General features: G+C 37.3%; 1 protein-coding gene across 3 annotated transcripts in view; it reads left to right on the forward strand.

Annotated features, from left to right (window-relative positions):
- The first annotated feature begins 380 nt into the window (after window positions 1-380).
- Window positions 381-18,584, forward strand: part of LOC306869746 (G-protein-signaling modulator 1-like) — a 32,851-nt gene continuing 14,647 nt past the window's right edge. The window contains exons 1-4 of one of the 3 annotated variants that reach the window (XM_079416642.1): window positions 381-608; window positions 13,217-13,438; window positions 13,540-13,675; window positions 14,993-15,135. In XM_079416642.1, the coding sequence (XP_079272768.1) occupies window positions 550-608; window positions 13,217-13,438; window positions 13,540-13,675; window positions 14,993-15,135 (560 nt within the window). In that variant the 5' untranslated portion in view covers window positions 381-549. Of the gene's footprint in view, window positions 609-13,192; window positions 13,439-13,539; window positions 13,676-14,992; window positions 15,136-18,584 lie in introns of all 3 variants that reach the window. The other 2 variants (XM_079416641.1, XM_079416643.1) reach the window with 2 other exon arrangements.

An 18,584-nucleotide genomic window follows, 5' to 3' on the forward strand; every position in this document is an offset into this window, starting at 1 on the left:
TTCAAGTCCTCTGAGCTTTGAAAGAGCAACAGAGCAAGAGTGACCAAATGCTTCTCTGGATACATGCATGAAGAGCTACGAGAATCAGAAAATGATTTATCACATATAAATATGCTTATACACACAAGTAATTTGTCTTAGTGACAGAATCTTCCAGTGCACAGACAAAAATAACAATAAGATAGAGATAATGAAATAAAGATAAGTAAAAATATATAAATTACAAAATGTATAATTGTGCTGGGGAATGTGAATAAGAAAAGAGATAGCATATGTTTGTGTAAGTGTGTATGCAGCACATTTACATTCATATTCATATTCACATTTACATTCATATTCACACACACTCTGCTTCCTGCTCACCAGCGTCACTCAGAGGAGGGACTTGCCTTTTATGGTCTATTAGCACAATACATCACTTCCTCAGCAGCTGCCATAACACACACACACACACACTCACAGAGGACTGAAGTGCGTCTGCTCAGAGCCCCAGAGGAAGAGGGAAGCAGTGAGCAGCTGGAGTTTCTCTACGGCTCCTACAGCTCACCAATGGCTCAGTCGGCGGGCAGCATGGACTCAGATCTGGCCAGCAAGCGGCTCCACTCGAGGTAGGAGCTCACGGCGGGGGGGATGGGGGTCTGATCTGCTGCAGACTGAGAGAAAGAGCTGCTCTTAATGGGGGGAGGTGGAAGAAAACCACCAGCAGAAGGAGAGGGTCTGCCGGCTTGTGATTGTGTGAGGGAGGGCCTGTCTTCAGCTTGTAGACGTGGGCATGATTCTCTTGAAGACAGTGCTGTCAGATTGGCAGAGACTGCACAGATTGAGATGGCAAACGCCACTGTTTGGGCTCGTTATGGTCTGTGAAAGGCTAAAACCACATAAAACAGATTAGACACGGCAGGAGAGCGATATTCAACTCACAAAGACAGTTTCTCACTGTTTACAGAGACATTTGCATGTTCAGCAATGTTCTTTGCACCTCTGCCCTGGTCTTTGCATACGTGTCGAACAGTTAACGTTATGCCTCTCTGACAGATCTCACTGTTGCTACGTCTTGCATTCTGAAAGTCCCAATCAACAGTCTTGAACAGTTGATTTTGACTGATTTCAATAATATTCAATTACAGTGCACTGAAATTATGCATGCTTCCATCCTTCCTATGAATGTTTAGGGTAATTTTTTAATGCATGAGGCCAGAAAACAGAACATTTACCTGCTTCTGCATGGTGAATAAACTTTCTGACGCCTGAGGAAAATATTTTGGTTGACAGTGATGTTGTAATTGTTGACATCTCATTTGAGTGGTATGTTGTGGGAACACTATTACCTTTCAAGATGTGAAGACAGCACACAATGAGTATCAAAGAGAGATTTGCAGACCAAGAACGTCAGTTTCTCGTGACGTGTGTGTGTACGTCACGCCTCATAGCGACCATAGAAATATCTCTCTGCTCGGTGTGTGTGATGTCAGAGCAGTGAGTCATCGGTCTCGATTGACTCAAGTTTGCTGTCTGAGGTTCATTCATTCCAGACGTCTATAAGCATCACAAGAAAGAGTCTCAGCAACACAAATATAATCCAGATTCATAATGTGAGAGTTAGACATTTCGCACTGACCTTTAACACTTAAACCTTTTGAATGAATCACTGCTGGCACAAAGCTTGTTTGATGCAACTACTGTAGAATCCACTCAATAGTTGATCAATTGTCAGTGTTATTTATTAATTCAGGGTTCAGCTTGGTTAGTAGCTTTTTTGTACTTTTCAAGGCTACAGTTTTATGACTGAGGTAATATTTGTTTAAATAAAGCTATCTCAAACATATTGAGCTTTATATTTATTGAGCACTAATCTGAAAATTGATGGTCCACCAATATCTATGGCAAGTATGGTTCTTGTACCCCATATTTAACAAATTTAGGTTTTTATGACCCATTAAACTGTAATAGTGATGAATGAGAGACATGCTAAAATGATATCTGATGAAAAACAACTATTGCTTTTGCATTACATATTAGATCTAGAATTACACTTAAGTTCAGTTTTCTTGTAGTTATATCCGACCTGTTCTCAGTCAGCAGGTGTCAAAAACTGAAGCACTTTTTGTGTCACTATTAAGATGCTAAAAGTTCCCCTTAGCATTGCTATATCGACCAATGTGTCTCATAATTTTAGCTAAAAATTTCATCGGTTTTTCAGTTACAGGCATGGCCGTATGCAGGGTTTTAGTAATACTGAGGTCCAAAAACTGAGCTTGTAGGGGGTTTGGCATTAGATGATAGATAGTTACTTTTTTTAATCCAGAAGGGAAATTCAAGTATCCAGTAGCAACAATTAACACAAGACAAGCAGACAAGATGATTAAACTGGTAAGACAATTGCTTATGAACTGTTAAGTATCCATAAAATACAAAAAAAGATTGGATAAAAGCAGTAGTGCTGACCAACAGGAACAGTCCAGTTTAAGTCCTGCTCACTGGGAGGAGTTAAAGAGTCGTATCGCCTGAGGGACAAATTACATCCTCAGTCTGTCTGTGGAACAGGACAAAGACAGCATCCCCTTACCAAAAAGTAGTATACTTCAAGTTTATTTTATTAAGTATACTTAAGTTAAGTTCAAGTATATTTTTAAGTATATATCAGTATACTAGTAGTATACTTGTAAATGTACTATTTCAGTACTCCTTGGGAATAAATTGGCCCACTTTCTAGTATATAAAAGTATACTTGAAGTATAACAGTATGAGTACACAACTAGTTTACATCAATCTTTTTAGCTTGTACTGCAACTATACTAAAAGTGAACTTATACTGATAGTTTACTAATTAAATATTTGTAGTAGCACTTTTAGTACACTTTGAAGTATACTCTCAGTGAAGTATACTTTTTGATTGAATAAATACAGCCTTGATGAGCAGAAGAGTATCCCTTGAAAAACATTAAAAATCTTACTGATCTCAAACTTTTATGCATGATCAATTAACTTTGCAGCAAAACAAATGATTTTAAAAGCCAGAATTCTAATGACGAGATGCATAAGGAAAACAAGTGAAGCAGTGGCTTCTTAGTTTGAAAGTTAGCTTCTTAATTGTGCCGAGCAAGGCTCTTTATCATGATTCAGCTGTTGATGCTTTCATAGTTTGAACAGGTTATATCAGAAGTAGGTCACGAGGACACACATGCTACAGTGTTTTGAGAAGTCAAATTTCCTGTTTTCAAACTGTGTTCAAGTGCATCACACTGACAGTAAGTAATAGCTCACATCTCTTCATTATGCAATAATTGTCAGAACAAATAGTCCAGTTCATAACTTGTCTGACATTAAGACTGACGTTATTGTTGTTAAGAATCATGAATTGGAAATCATATATATGTTGTATGCAGCTATAACTAAAACTTTCTTTTTAGATGTGCAGTGGTCCTATTTGGCCAGACATAATCTATGAATTTTAAAAGTTTAAAATTCTTCCAAAATTCAGCACTAAATCTGAGGCAAACTTAGTTAATTAAACTGCAGACTTGTGGCTACCTTTGGAAACTAGAAGTGTAAATCATACCACTTTTTGTTTGTTTTTTCTAGTCCATTTTGTTTCTGAGCTGCCTGACGTGGCTTTGTGGAGGTGTTTTATTTGGCCAGTAGACCAGACTTTGTATACTTGGCTTTGACCTTACTCTTTTTAACTCTTTACCAGCTGATTAGGGTGCTGCTGACTGAACTACACTCTGTATATACTGTAAACTAGTTTTTATTAATAGTATGCATGCAGACTATTATTAGTAGCAATTATAAACCTATAGACTGTCCCATCTATGAGCTTGTGACACATGATGTCATAGCTGACACATGACCTCATTACATTGTGCTCAACAAACGCTCCTTGATGATGCGTTCTTCCTCGCCCTGTCTCTCTTGTGTACTGCATGTTTTGGCAAATACAGTCCTGCTATTCAACGCATGCTGACAATTTGCACAGTAAACATACTACATTGACTTACTGTGTCAGTGAGCGTATAACCTTATTACATGCAGTGTATTAATGCCAGAGCACTCAGCTAATTACTAAATACTCAAATACTTAATCCTAGTTGTTCCATATCATATTATCTGTAATTCGGGATTAACCAGTGAATAATCCACAAAACCATTAGAAAGAGCAGCGGTGTAGACCTGTCTGATTAATCAAAGAAAAGCAACCAAAGCAAATTTATCCCACACCTTTAGAATTCAGAAATTATTTACATTTTAAAAACAGCATTCAACAGTACATAAGATCTGGTGTTCTCCACTTTTATGATGAAGGCCCTCGTTTGATGTTGTACATATTGAAAAAGTGGAGCGTTAAATATTCATGCATGATCTCAGCCTTTAACCTAATTGAGAGAGCGAGGTTGTGACATGCTGAGGAGCGACACTAGACAAATGTCTCACACACACTTATGCTGCTGAGATCAAAAGTGTGCATGTCAGGGTAATGATGGCCTTTCTGTGAGTGCATGTCACATACTCAGTGACGTGCTTCCTGAACAGCATAACTTGCTAAGCCTCTCAATGTGTGCCACATTCCCGATCTAAAGACTTGTAAAGACATGTAAAGTCAGCAGGTGATAATTGTCACAAACGAATTGTCACCTGACTTTATTTCCCACTCACGTACCTGGCTCTGATTGCACTTGCACCTGACCTGCATTAGTGGAATATTTATACAGCTCTCAGTCTTTCCCACTTTGCAAAGTCTTGTATTGCCTTTCTGAGTGCATTTCTGAGCGTTTCTTTCTGTGTCTTGTCTACCTGTGGATTATCTTGGCTTGTTTATTCTCGTTGTGATTGCTTGCCGTTTGCCCTGGACTCTTTGCTATTGGTAACTGATTTCTGAATTATTGCTGCCTGCCCTGATCTGATGCCCGTCCCTGGATTCCGTATTGTCTTGCCTTTACTGTTGTGTTTCCTGGTGATTGACCCTGTCTGTTCTACCACGTTTTCAATAAAACTGCAAATGGATCCTCAATCTGTTGAAGCCTCGTTACACTAATAAAGCAATATATTTCACACATGGCATGAGCAGGAGCACTGCACAAGGCTGCAGGACAAATAAATGTTCTGCAGTAATTTCCCTCATTTTAGAGTTAAAAGCTGCGGGAATGAGTAATGCGATATATGCACAATCCCGCACCGAAATTCAGGACCTAATTAAACATAATTCTATTATACAGAGAATTGTGAAATAGATTTCCATGACTTTTCCAAAACTTTCTGGGTTTATTTATTTTTCCAAAACTTTCTAGGCCTGGAAATTGCTGTGTTAAAATTCCATGACTTTTCTGGGTTTTTCATGACCATAAGAACCCTGAATGTGACGATCGGGTGCGGGTCGGGTGGGGTTATCTAAATCAGCCACAAATATAGGTGCGGGCGGGTGCATAATTTATTTGAAGCTGCGGATTCGGGTGACGTTTTAGTTAATCCGCGCATCACTAATACCCAGCTACTGAAAATGTTCTAAGAATGTTTTGAAAGTTATGAATTTAATTTTTGAATGTTCCCTGATCAATCAGTTTTTTTTGATTTTCTTGATTATTTGAACTTTAAAGGGAAAATTCAGTTTGATCATTTTGCAAACATTATGGGAACATTAATATAACATTTAACATTTCAGAAAAAAAGTTCCCTGAGCATTGTTTAAATAATGCTTTTGTGTTGAGGTTTTGAGAACATTATTAAAGACCAGGGCCCGTATTCACAAAACATTTTATCTTACCACTAAGAGTTCTCCTAAGTAGCAGTAAAAAGAGTTTTCTCTTAAAACCTATTCACAAAGCTGCTGAGACAAACTTTTACTAAGGAATAGAGATAAGTCTTATGCTAAGAGTAAGGGCTGGGTTAACCTCGTTGCTATGGATGATGTCAGCATGCTTACTAATTATGCACAACAGTGATTGGCTGATAGGGGAGGGGAGGGGTCTCTGTCAGAGATTGATTCCTAGAAATATTGTAGAGCGCAATATTATGTATATAAGGTTTGAAAATAAAATGTTAATTGCCACATTCAAATAAAGATTTTAAAATACAGGTTAAGTGCACTAATTAAACAAGTATATGTTCAGCTAAATGTCAGCCTCTTGCATGTATGCTTCTCCTAGCAGATATGCATATAAACAGCTTTTTAATTAATAGAGTAGAATAATCATGGCTGATAGTAAGACATGCAAACGTAAAATAAATCCAAACTGGACACAAGAACAGCTGTTACTTCTTGCCCAGCTGGTTAATGAAAAGGATATAATCAAAGGAAAATTTGGAGTTGGGATAGCCTCCAAACCCTAAAGGTGATACCTTTTTAAAAGCTCATTATCGTCAAATGTTTATAAAATGTTTATATTCTTAGGCAAATTGCCGGCAACAGCCATTTTAGGATAGTTGTGAGTTGGTCTTAGTGACTTAGGAGTCCTCTTCACTACTCCTAATGTTTCAGAGATTTAGGAGATACTTTTAGCCTTAAGAATGTTAGCCAAAGTTCTGAGAATGTTCCCTGGTAGCTGCGTATATGTTTGATTTATAACTTGCAATTTGCAAACTGCAGTCATGCCACAAATGTTCTAGAGAAATTAGATTTTATCATTCTGGTGGTTTGTATGTAGAGCTTCATGTTTGTCATGTGAAACACAAAGGGCTTCTTGGGTGTTCAAACAGAATAAAGTATGAGGTCAAAATCATTCATAGACATACAGTATGTAACCAACATTAGATCAAATTAGGCAGATTAGATGCATTCAGTGTGTTTCTTTCCATAGAAATTGTGTTACTTATGGTGCAATGACTGCATTTGTAGAGGTTTTGTCATGGCCATCTCTTGCATTTGAGCTCTTTGGGTCAGCAGGAATAGGATTATCTGGCCTGTGCCCTAGGTGTCCTTCAGGAGAATTAGGGCAGCTTCCAGCTCTCAGGAGCAGTCGTCCTGCTGGTCAGTGCTCATGTGGGATCATTTTCTTTGATCTCAATGGATAGCTGGAGTTCATTAGGAAGTGTTAACTAGCAGTTGTTTATGAAGTTTCAGAGAAGTTTGTTGGTGCTTTTGAAGAGTCCAGTGTGCATGCTCCTCAATGGATTCAACTGAGAAAGTCTGAGAACTATTCGATTGGCTATTAACCTGGACTTACATTTGAAAGATGATACTCTGCTCACAGAAAAATGCTGCAACTCATGGAATGTGATTGTGAACCATCATCTTGAGAACTTCATGTGTTGTAGCTTTCCTTGCTGATTTGTTGCATTGTTTTGGGACTGTGAGTTTTGTATATTGTGGATGATGTCGACTGAGGCGTTTCCTCTGAGTGGGGCTCAGATAGCCATGTGTCGTCTGGTTCATCGCGGGCCCAGACCACAGGCCACACTGAAACCTCTGAACCAGGAGCTCGGGCTCTATGTTGAGAAGACACGCACTAAACCTAAATGCAGGTACACATGGATGTTTTATGGAAGCTTCTTTCTATAATCTACTTCAGGAGGAATAAAGAGCTGATCAATCTGAACAAACTGGCAATACATACTATATATACTGTAGATGTATATTGTAGTGTCTGTATAATGATGCTTGAAGCAGCATTCTCTCTTTCTCTCTCTCTCTCTGCATATATATATATATATATAAAATGGCAAAATATATTCATTATTTCTTGTATTACGTAAAATAAATACAATAGTACATACTAAATATACATACATATTAATTTATATTGATCAGATTTATAGAGAGCAAGCATCATGCATTAATATATATGAAATATATTAATTATACTATATTTTAATAAATAATTAAAGTATTTACCCTCGGTTTCACAGACAAGGCTTAAGCCTAGTCCTAGACTAAAATGTAAGTCTGAGCCATTTCAACTGAAATAAACTTGCTCTGACTGATCTTAAAATATATCAGTGCATTTGGTTTGTCTCAAGATGCACACCAGTAATGTTTTTTTTCTAAGCATGTTTAGAAAAATTACTTAAATGTCCTGATTGAACTATGTCCTAATCCTGTGTCTGTGAAACCGGGCCATTGTATATTATATTATAAATTTCAAATTGAACTGAGCTGAATAATGACTAATGACTCTCACTTTGCATATTAAACTGAACTGAATCAACACTGAACTGACTTTATCTGAATAATAACAATGTTGTCTTCTGTAGAGCTGCTTTACAGCTGAAATTGAATTTGTTTCAAAATGTATTAATTTTACATTTACATTTTATCCAAAGCGACTTACAAACGAGGACAATGGAAGCAATCAAAATCTACAAAAGAGCAATGATGCTATAACAAGTCTCAGTTAGCTTAACACAGTACACGTAGTAAGTTTTTTAAAAAATTATATAATAAATAAAAAGAAAACAGATATAATAGAAAAAGAATAGAGCAAGCTAGTGTTAGAGGCCGTTTATGCTTTTGTTAATTGTATAATAAATAAAAAGAAAACAAATAGAATACAAAAAGATTAGAAAAGCTAGTGTTAATATATATATATATATATATATATATAGCATAACATAACATAAATATCAGTGCTAATAACATTAGCACTGATATTTTCCTGTTTATTACAGTGAAGCTGCATTGAAACATGCTCTATATCAGTGAATCAACAATAATGCTCACATTTAGAGTAACTGACCCAAACTATTACACAATGACGTGCTTGACTTGTCGAATTATGTGTTGTAGAGAATTGTGTTGCTACTTTACTAAGTCATCAGACGCACCATTTTCACTTAAAGGAGGAATGTGAGCTATATTTAGAAAGCAGAAGATCACTGAGACGCAGGGTTCAGGTCTCTTTTCATACCAGACAGAAAAAACCCACTTATAAACCACCCAAACCAACCCTAGCAACCACATCGTGACACACTGTCATAGTGATGAACTTTTGCAAAGTCAAGCACCACCTATATGGTTTCAGAAAATATGAAAATCGAGTGGTGTTTCTTCCTTTAAAGTGTTATTTTTATTGCAGATCCAGAGAGGAAAGAAACAAAGCAGAGGTGGACGTGAGCCCATCTACTGCTCCAGCCAAAATACTTTTCAAACCGCAGCACTGAATAAATCTCGTTCTTGCTCTACAGCAGCCAAGCCAAAATCATGACTGTTTCAGACATTAATGGAAAAGAAGCAAAACCAGTGAGCTGCTTGTCAAAGCACGGCTAGATATAATTGCTTTCAGACAGTGAAGCTGTGAGGCTCCTAGAGCGAGATGGAAACATGTTTTGTCTTCAGCTATAATGAGAATCAAGACTGATTGAAACAAAGCCGAATACCAAGATTGGCATCGGGTCAAAAAAAAAGATTTCTCCACTAGATGGCGGGCCAGAACATATCCAAAGGATAATTTAAGATATTAATTGATGAAAAATGCAACCAGAATTGCCTGTGACAGACCAGCTGTTACTCTGTGTAAAATCCTGCGACAGTCATTAACAAAAAGCCATATTTGTGTGGCGATGTCCGATCAGAGTATGTTAGCAGAGTGGAGCGTCAACAATTTCCCCTCCGTGCTCCGGACATTTAATAATCACTCTGCTCCTGCTCCTGCTCCTGCTCTGCTCCGCGTTCACTGATGTCAGAAGCAACGCTCCACGTCTAAAGTATTTCAGTAGCTATGTTTGAAATATCACAGTTCTATGGAAGCCCGTTTCCGCCACTGAATAAAAAATAAAAAAAGATTATTGCAACTTTTTATCTCACAATTCTGACTTTTTTCCCCACAAAATTGTGAGATATAAACTCGCAATTCTGACTTTTTTTCTCGCATTTCTGATTTTTTTTCCTCACAATTGTGAGATATAAACTCGCAATTGCGAGTTATAAAGTCAGAATTGCAAGTTAAAGTCCAGTTTTGAGGAGGAAAAAAAGACTGCTATGTTCTCAGGATTATGACTTTTTCACTCGCAATTGTCAGCTGTCAGCTGAAAATATTCAGAAGGAACAAATAAATTCTTTGAGAAATATAACTTCCCGCTCATGTCCAGTGCAGTCATCATAGCCTTCACATTCTTTCTGATTTGAGTGATCCTTTTCTTCTATAGCTAGCTAAATATGTTTAACATGTGAATTCTTGCTAAATATGCAGTTATATTATGGGTCGTTGGCATGAATTGTCCTCGTGATGGAGCGGTGATGGAGCGCTCTTGGAGCGAGTGAAAACCATGACGCTCCGATTTTAAAAAAATCCGCTCCTCGCTCCTCACACCGATCCACTCGCGCTCCGCTCACATAGCCTACTTTGATTGTGAGTAACTGTTGCTGTCATGACAGATCTATTTCAGAACCAGCCACTATCAAAATAATCTGGCTACGGGTGCGGGTCAGATATTATTGCTGGCGGGCCACTTTTGGCCCGCGGGCCGCCTGTTGCCGACCACTATGTTTCCACCCAGTTTTGTGGATCCACCTCGGGCCTTCCAGTCAACAGCTCCATCTAGGTGTGTGGATCCCCTGTCTCCACCTCCAACCTCTGAGCCCTGGACTCTACCTTGGCCCTCCAACCCTCCGGCTCTGCCTTGGTCAGTCGTCGACCAGCCTCCGCCATGAGATTCCACTCTTCCGGCATCACCTCATCCCTCCATCCCTCTGGCTCCGTCTGACTCTTCCTTCCCTTTGGCTTCACCTTTGGCCTCAGTCGCTTCAGCTCCATCATGGTCTTCTGGCTCTAATCTCTGCCTCGGCCCTCCAGGCTTCCAGTTTCACCCTGGCTCTCCGTCTGCTCGGCTCCACCTTTGTCAGCTCCATCGCAGCAGCTTGTCTCCATGGTTCCTCCTCCAAGGCCTCCACCATGGCTCCTCCTTCCTGTGACTCCACCATGGGGGTTCATCCTGGCTGGATGGCCCACCATCTGGCTCCTCCTGCTCCTGGCTTCCCACTGGCTCCTTCCACCCTCCACTCCCCCATGGACTGAATTGTTTACTGTGGACTATTTTTTAGTATTCTTTAGTTCCTCGGGGGGAACAGTTGTCCCTGTTCCCATTTGCCTGTGTGAGTTCCTAGTTAGTTTCTTCGGTTACTCATTAGTTAATTATTCCATTTAGCTGTTTCTGTTTAGCTCCCTCACTTAGTCAGTGTATACTCCCAGGGAGCTGTTTCATAAAACAGGTTTCCCAAATAAGCCAGGCTTATTTCAGTTAGTCTGACTTATTGTTTCTTGATTTGATTTCCAAAAGCAAATTTACCATAGCTCAAACTCACTGTCACTGTGGCAACTTATGCAGGGAAACTAACCTGGGCTGCGTTTCCCAAAAGCATCGTAAGCCTAAGTTGATCGTAGCTCCATTGGTGGCAATGGGTCTACGATGTACTTGGGTTTATGATGCTTTTGGGAAATGCAGCCCTAGTCCGGGGCAGGCTAACTGTCAGAGTCAGAGTCAGAGTTCCTCTAACAATGACAAATAGGAATGCAATGATATTACGACTGATTCCCTCACATATAATAATTTGACTTTATTGTTAGTCCAAAAATAAACTTAATAAATAAATTAAATAAAAATATAGGCTACAACCGACTGTATTTAATGTACTGTGCCCACGATTTAATGACATGGTTTTTAAGACATATGAAAACATTTTAGCATGGTTGCTACTTGCACATTCAGTTGATCACCCGTTTCTAGCCATGCAGCCTTTCTCTCAGGTTTAATGACAGCTGTACCTTTTATGGTTATTAGTAGAACATTAAAACATTACAATCTAAAATTGCTCTTTAAAGCATTAAAAACACTAAATTAAAAGTTCAAATCACTGAATTAAAAATAAAAATAAATAATAGAAAACAGACTACATTTTAACTGATAAGAGGAATTCACATTAACTCATTTGAGCTAGGGCTGTATTAGCTTACATTTGATTTACAGTTACTGCTATCATAAAAATACACGTATATAAAGGATTAAAATTGTACATATGTCACATTTAATGTCCAACAACAAATATTTAAGCAAACGTATATTTTACTCAAAATTAATTTTGTCATTAATCACTTACCCCCGTGTCGTTCCAAACCCGTAAAAACTTTGTTCGTCTTCGGCACACAATTTAAGATATTTTGGATGAAAACCGTTAGGCTTGTGACTGTCCCATTGACTGCCAAGTAAACAACACTGTGAAGGCCCCGAAAAGTATGAAAGGCATAGTCAAAATAGTCCATCTGCCATCAGTGGTTCAATCTGAATTTTTATTTTCTTTGCATATAAAAAGCAAACCTACGCCCTTGGGAGTAAGTGATTAATGACAAAATTTGAAGGGAGCATCTATACATATATTTATTTACTATTATTTTATATATATGCATATATTCATATATACGGATATGAATGCATGCATATATATATAAAATAATGGTAAATAAATATATGTATAGATGCTCCCTTTTGAGAATTCGAAGTATTAGTAGACTGTCTGATTAATAACTGATAACTCTTTATTGTGATGGTGTCCCAATAGATATTCTACTGACTATAAGTGACTTTGCAAGTACATGACAACTTATTCTAACCCTAACCCTACCAGTCTACCAGCACCTACATGTCAACAAACTCTCATTAGAGTTAGTAAATATGTAGGTGCAACGTTACTTACAGAATGTGTTAAAGGGATCATCAAAATAAAGTGAAACCATTACTTTGGATAAAAGCATCAAATGCATGAACATAATTAGTGTACGTGGTGACAACACAGAATGCATCAGTTCATGTAAACATTTTAGATTCATTGAACCAAACAATGACAACAACTTTTGGCTGATAATGACATTATTTGTATGTAGTCCTGGACTCACAATGACATAAAATGCCGCAATGCGAAAAAGAAAATCTCACAGAATATGATGTCATATGTTATTTTTGCTGCATGTATGACCTAATTGAAACATAATGGAAACCAGCTGGCATTATTATAATACACAAACCTCATCTTCTGACCATCTGAAAATCTATGTAGCTGTTAGCTTCAACATGATACTTGTTCATTGTTCAAAATGCCAAGATAACACACAGTTCTTATGTAAATCATGCATATTCATTTGCTTTCTGAGGATTTTTAAGTTCTTAATAAGTCCAGCCATGTTAGTGTGCAATTTTGTGTTTAGCCTTTCACCAAACGTGACAGCATTATGGCATTTTTCCTGACAAAGCCCATTGTTTTTATTCATTATAGGATCTGAATGCCTTGTGTTTGCAGGATGGAGGCATCTTGTCTGGAGTTGGCGCTGGAGGGGGAAAGACTGTGTAAAGCAGGAGATTTTAAAGGTGGCACAGCGTTCTTTGAAGCTGCTGTTCAGGTGGGAACAGAAGATCTCAAGACCCTCAGTGCCATTTACAGCCAGCTGGGCAATGCTTACTTCTACCTGAAGGAGTACGGCAAAGCCCTGGAGTACCATCGGCACGACCTCACACTCGCTCGGTGAGAACAGTGAATATGACTGCCATTTATAGTCATCAATAGTTTCAGTTTCATGCAAGTTTGTATTCAATGAAAATATACAGAGTTGCATTGTAATTCAGGACAATCGGGGAACGGATTGGGGAAGGGAAAGCCAGCGGAAATCTGGGAAACACTCTGAAGGTTTTGGGCCGCTATGATGAAGCAGCTGTGTGCTGTCAGAGACACCTGGACATTTCTCAAGAACAAGGAGATAAGGTGAGATAACCTCTGTCAAGATGTCCTTATTAGATATTACTAGATGAAGAAATACATTTTTGTTTCTTACTGAATGGAGACTGAATGTGTTACTGGAGCACACATTGATGGATTTGATAACCAAACAAACCACAAATAAGATTTGCATTTGTATTCTCAGGGAATGCATGAGCTGATAAAAATACATTGAATGCAATCTATGTCCCTTTGGGTAAAATAATCTGATAATTGCACAAGTATAAAGTAAACCTTGGATTCTGGGATTGCCTTGACTATGAGGAATACATGTTATGGTGTGTAACGTAGGCTAGTTTGGAGCAACTCTTGTGAAACCTACTTAGTGACTATTTATTACAGAAATAATATGCTTTAGAATATATGCAAGTGAAAACTGAATATAATTTTTTGGGGATAATGAAAATACATGTTAATTGCAATTCAATAAAAAATATTGTATGTATATTGTAGTTTAAATTGATATTAAATGCACTTAGCTGAACTTTAGAGGGTTTTGATCCACTTAAGCAGTATTTAAGTACGTCTTTATGTAATTTCATAATTACTTCTATTGTCTATGAAATATGGTTACAGTTCTGCTGAATGTACTGACAAACATTTATGATAAACTAAAATATTATTTAATGTAATTTCTATTCAAATCTGTATATCATGTATTGTATCATATGTAATTACACATTTATAATAATGAAGTTGCAATTTAGTAGTAATTTAGTGTAAAATATAGTAACTTATAAATTATAGTAACTAATAGTAATGCAATATCAAAAAACACTACAGTTAAAATTATAATCAAGTGCTTTACATGTGCTTCTTTAAAATTATTATCAGGTGTTTTAATAGCTTTTTTAAAAGACTCTTACTTATTTTTTTAGGATTTAATATGCACTTTGACAAAGCTTTTAATTTGACGATTACAAAGTGTACTTTTGAAATGTGTACTTAAGTGTGTTTATAGAAACAGTCATGAAAGTGTCTGTCTTTAAATACACTTAAGCGGCCTTTTATTTCATTAATATTATAATATCTGAAAATATATATTTTTTAAATAAACTACAAGTGGACATTCAGTACAATTAATGTCATAATGTAGCATTTGCAAGCTATTGCACCTCTTAAATGTGATGTATCTCATAATTTTGATCTCATGTTGACTATAAAGTGCTGCCTAGTTATGCGGCACACTTGGTTTCAGAGCAGAGCTAGTGTGATTTTTCTCGAAGGTTTCTGCACTGTTGAGTCTGTTGAATTGAAGAAATGAAAAATTATAAGCAGTGTACAATCGGCTGCTGTGTGCAGGTCGGAGAGGCCAGGGCTCTGTATAACATGGGGAATGTGTTTCACGCCAAAGGGAAGCAGCAGCTCTGGGGCGTCTCACAGGATCCCGGAGAGCTTCCCCCTGATGTCAGAGACACGCTGCAGCGAGCCACGGCCTTCTACGAGTGAGTCCAGCACACACACACACACACACACACACACACACACACACACACAGGAGCAATAGAGAGTTTACTGAACCATCTGAGCATCATTAGGCAGAACCCACCGAGACCTGTTTGCCCGACTGCAGCGCAGCTCATTATTAACAGCGACATTTAGCAGATCCAGACGGTTAAACTGCACATAAATGAGACGCAGAGAGACCAGAGGTGTCAGACGGAGGACACACAGCCTCAAACAGTCATTAGTAGCTCCTTCTGTGTGTCTGTTTACTAGGAAAACATTGCACAGTTTTAACATTAATGCAATGCATGTTTGTCAGTCATACATCATTGAAACAGGTCAGATTTATGCACTCTAAAAAAAAAAAAAATCACGGCATAGTTTATTATTAAATATTTGCATTTATTTGATGTTAAATATTTTTTTTACAATCAGCAAACAACTGAAAACAATTACATTTATTCAGTTAAAAAGTAGGGCTTACTGTAGAACAAGCACTATTCAGTTAGAATAGGAGGATTTGTTGATGGAGATAATATAAACCTGGTTATTGTGCATTTAAAACACATTCAGTTTATTAGTACATAAAGTAGTTTCATTTATGTATGACTGAGAAATATATATCACATTAAGCTATTCATTTATGTTAATGCATATATATATATATATATATATATATATATACATTTTATATATGCAATCTTAAATTTAGCCCATACTTTAATGTCATTTCAATGTCATGTACTTAAAAATATTTTCAATTACACATTCATATTGGAGTTAGTACTTTTTAAAAAATATATTAACTGAATTGTTACTGAAATGTAACTGAATAACACACTACATTTAAAATTATAATTAATTACTTTACATGCACTTTACAGGCCCGTAGCCAGCTAAATGGAAGGGGGGGGGGGTTCTTTTTTTTTCAAAAGTGGACCTTTTTCAGTTCCCACCCATTTTGGTATTTAGTTTTTAGGTTCAAATGCTTCATTTTGGTGACATCTCATGCACCAATTTGTGCTGGATTAGCATGTCTGCTGGTATTTTAATGAGCACAATTTCTGATGAAAAATATTTGATGTTGTCAAACTGCTTACCAAGATCATGTACCACCTTCTTCAGTAATATACACAAATACTTATTAAAGCAATTACTTAATTACTTAATTAAGAGCTGCGAGTGACATTATTAATGCAATAAATGCACCGATCCGTTATATTGACACACATCTAATATTGCTTGTTAAAATCAGGGGCGTTTCTAGGATTTGAAAACATCTGTGGCTGCGGCCAAAACATAAGGGGCTAATGGACGTGGTTGGGGGCTCATATCGTGCTCATGAAAAAAGCATGATATGATACCCCCTGTTTCCCTCTTGGGGGGTCCGGGTGCATGCCACCCCAGGATAATTTTTTTTATACATTTTAAATTTAAATGCAGTAATCTGGTGCACTTTGAGAGTTAAAACATAATAGCTCCAGCCCATTTTCAGTGTGCAAATTGAACAAACAAAAAGGGTCTAGAAAAAGCATCTAGAACCGCTCCTTGTCAGAGTGTACCGTGTTCTTCTTTGACCCATGCTACACCCCTCCAGTGAGTTTTCTGGACCCCCATTCTGGGCTCCTTTCAACATCTGGGCCCTATGCAGTCTTTCCTCCTTTTCAAAACACAAATATCAACAAATATAAAGGAAGGAATTTTATTTAACTATTTAGGCATACATGGTATCTGCAGAATTTTTAAATTCAAATTTAAGGCTTTTTGTTACCTTTTTTTAAGATCTGCAGAAATTAAATTTCTATGGTATGAGCGGGATAGAGCAATGTCTAGTAACATATTAAACCAATATCATGATTTACAGCTGAGATACAGGTTTTCACAAAACAAAAAAATTATAAAATTATAAACCATATTTTAAATTTTTTTTTTATTTACAGCTCTGCGTGCTTGCTGCGTAAAATCATGGGTGGATTTTGGTATTGATCTGAACAAAAAACAACTAACAGGCTTATTGCAAATGCACATTCATTCTCTGTCAATAGGTCTCTGGCGTCTTTTGTACGGCAAAAATACAGCGGTTTCCCCGGTGATGGCTGCACTTTATCAAGTTATCAGGCATTAAATGAAAATGGCATCAAAACTTTTCTGAAGTCAGTCAGTTCCCTTGAAAGTAGGGCTGGACAATATGGCCAAAAAAAAATTTCACAATAAAATGTTTCATATCAGTCGATATCAATAATTATCATGATACATTTCAAACCTTTATTTCTTTCAAGTTTAAAGGCAGATTTTTGCTCCTAAGTGAAAGTTGTGGAAGCCAGATTTTAATAATTGTGGTTTTAAACGACTATGCTGAGAACATAACATAAACACTTCACGTCTTTGAATTCTTGACACTTTTCCAGTTATTTTTCATTAACAAAATAAATATCTTAATTGAAAAATGAATTTCCTAGTTTCTGCATGCTCTAATGCAGGGGTCACCACACTTGGTCCTGGAGCGCCGGTGTCTTGCAGAGTTTAAATACACCTGAACTAGCTAATCAAGGTCTTGCTAGGTATACTAGAAATTTGCTGACAGGTGTGTTGAGGCAAGTTGGAACTAAACTCTACAGGACACTGGTGCTCCAGGACCGAGTCTGGTGACCCCTGTTCTAATGAGTGACAGGCTATTGTTTCAAATCATGAAACAGGTTTGTATTGCGTGACTTTGATTACATGTATCTTCAGCACAGTTTGCAGTGCTGGCTGCAATATTAGTAATATTACTTTTTTGTCTCTTAAAAGTGCACATTTGACAGTAGCTTGAGAATGCAGGATTACATCTGTTAGGATGCAGAAGGAAAGCCAACACATTTTTATATGGTTGAATTATTCTGACTGTTTGAGTTAAAATGAACATTACAATTAACCCTTGGTCTTCCATATATACATAATGATAACCAGTAAAAACACAGGCCTATAGCACCTCAATACCCTGGTATAAAAAAATGAACTTGGCCTACATGGTTCTAGGTATTTGTAGAACAGTGGTCTAATACATTTAGTATAAATGCACAAACTAGCTTAATCACAAAATACTGAAATTATATTCCATTACTCCTTAATACACGTCTACATTAAAAATATACCAATACAATTTGATATATCCCTCATTTATGCCACAATAGCGTGGTGCAGTTAGTGTTACAGTAAAATAAATCCATGGTAAATGATTCTTACTGTCTCGTTGCACAGTGTTTCTCCTGTTTGTCAGTGCCGTTTCCCCCCACCTACAATCCCTGCCGGACCTGAGACTCAAACCCACGACCTATGGGTTACAAGCCCGACGCTCTATCCATTAGGCCACGATTGCCCCTTTAGTATACACTGTTTAAAAAAAAAAAAAAAAAAAAGGTTGAGCCAACTTAAAATTTTAAGGCAACCAGCTCCAGCAGATTTTTGA

This window comes from Barbus barbus (assembly GCF_936440315.1).
Source record: "Barbus barbus genome assembly, chromosome: 5".
Lineage (NCBI taxonomy): Eukaryota > Metazoa > Chordata > Actinopteri > Cypriniformes > Cyprinidae > Barbus > Barbus barbus.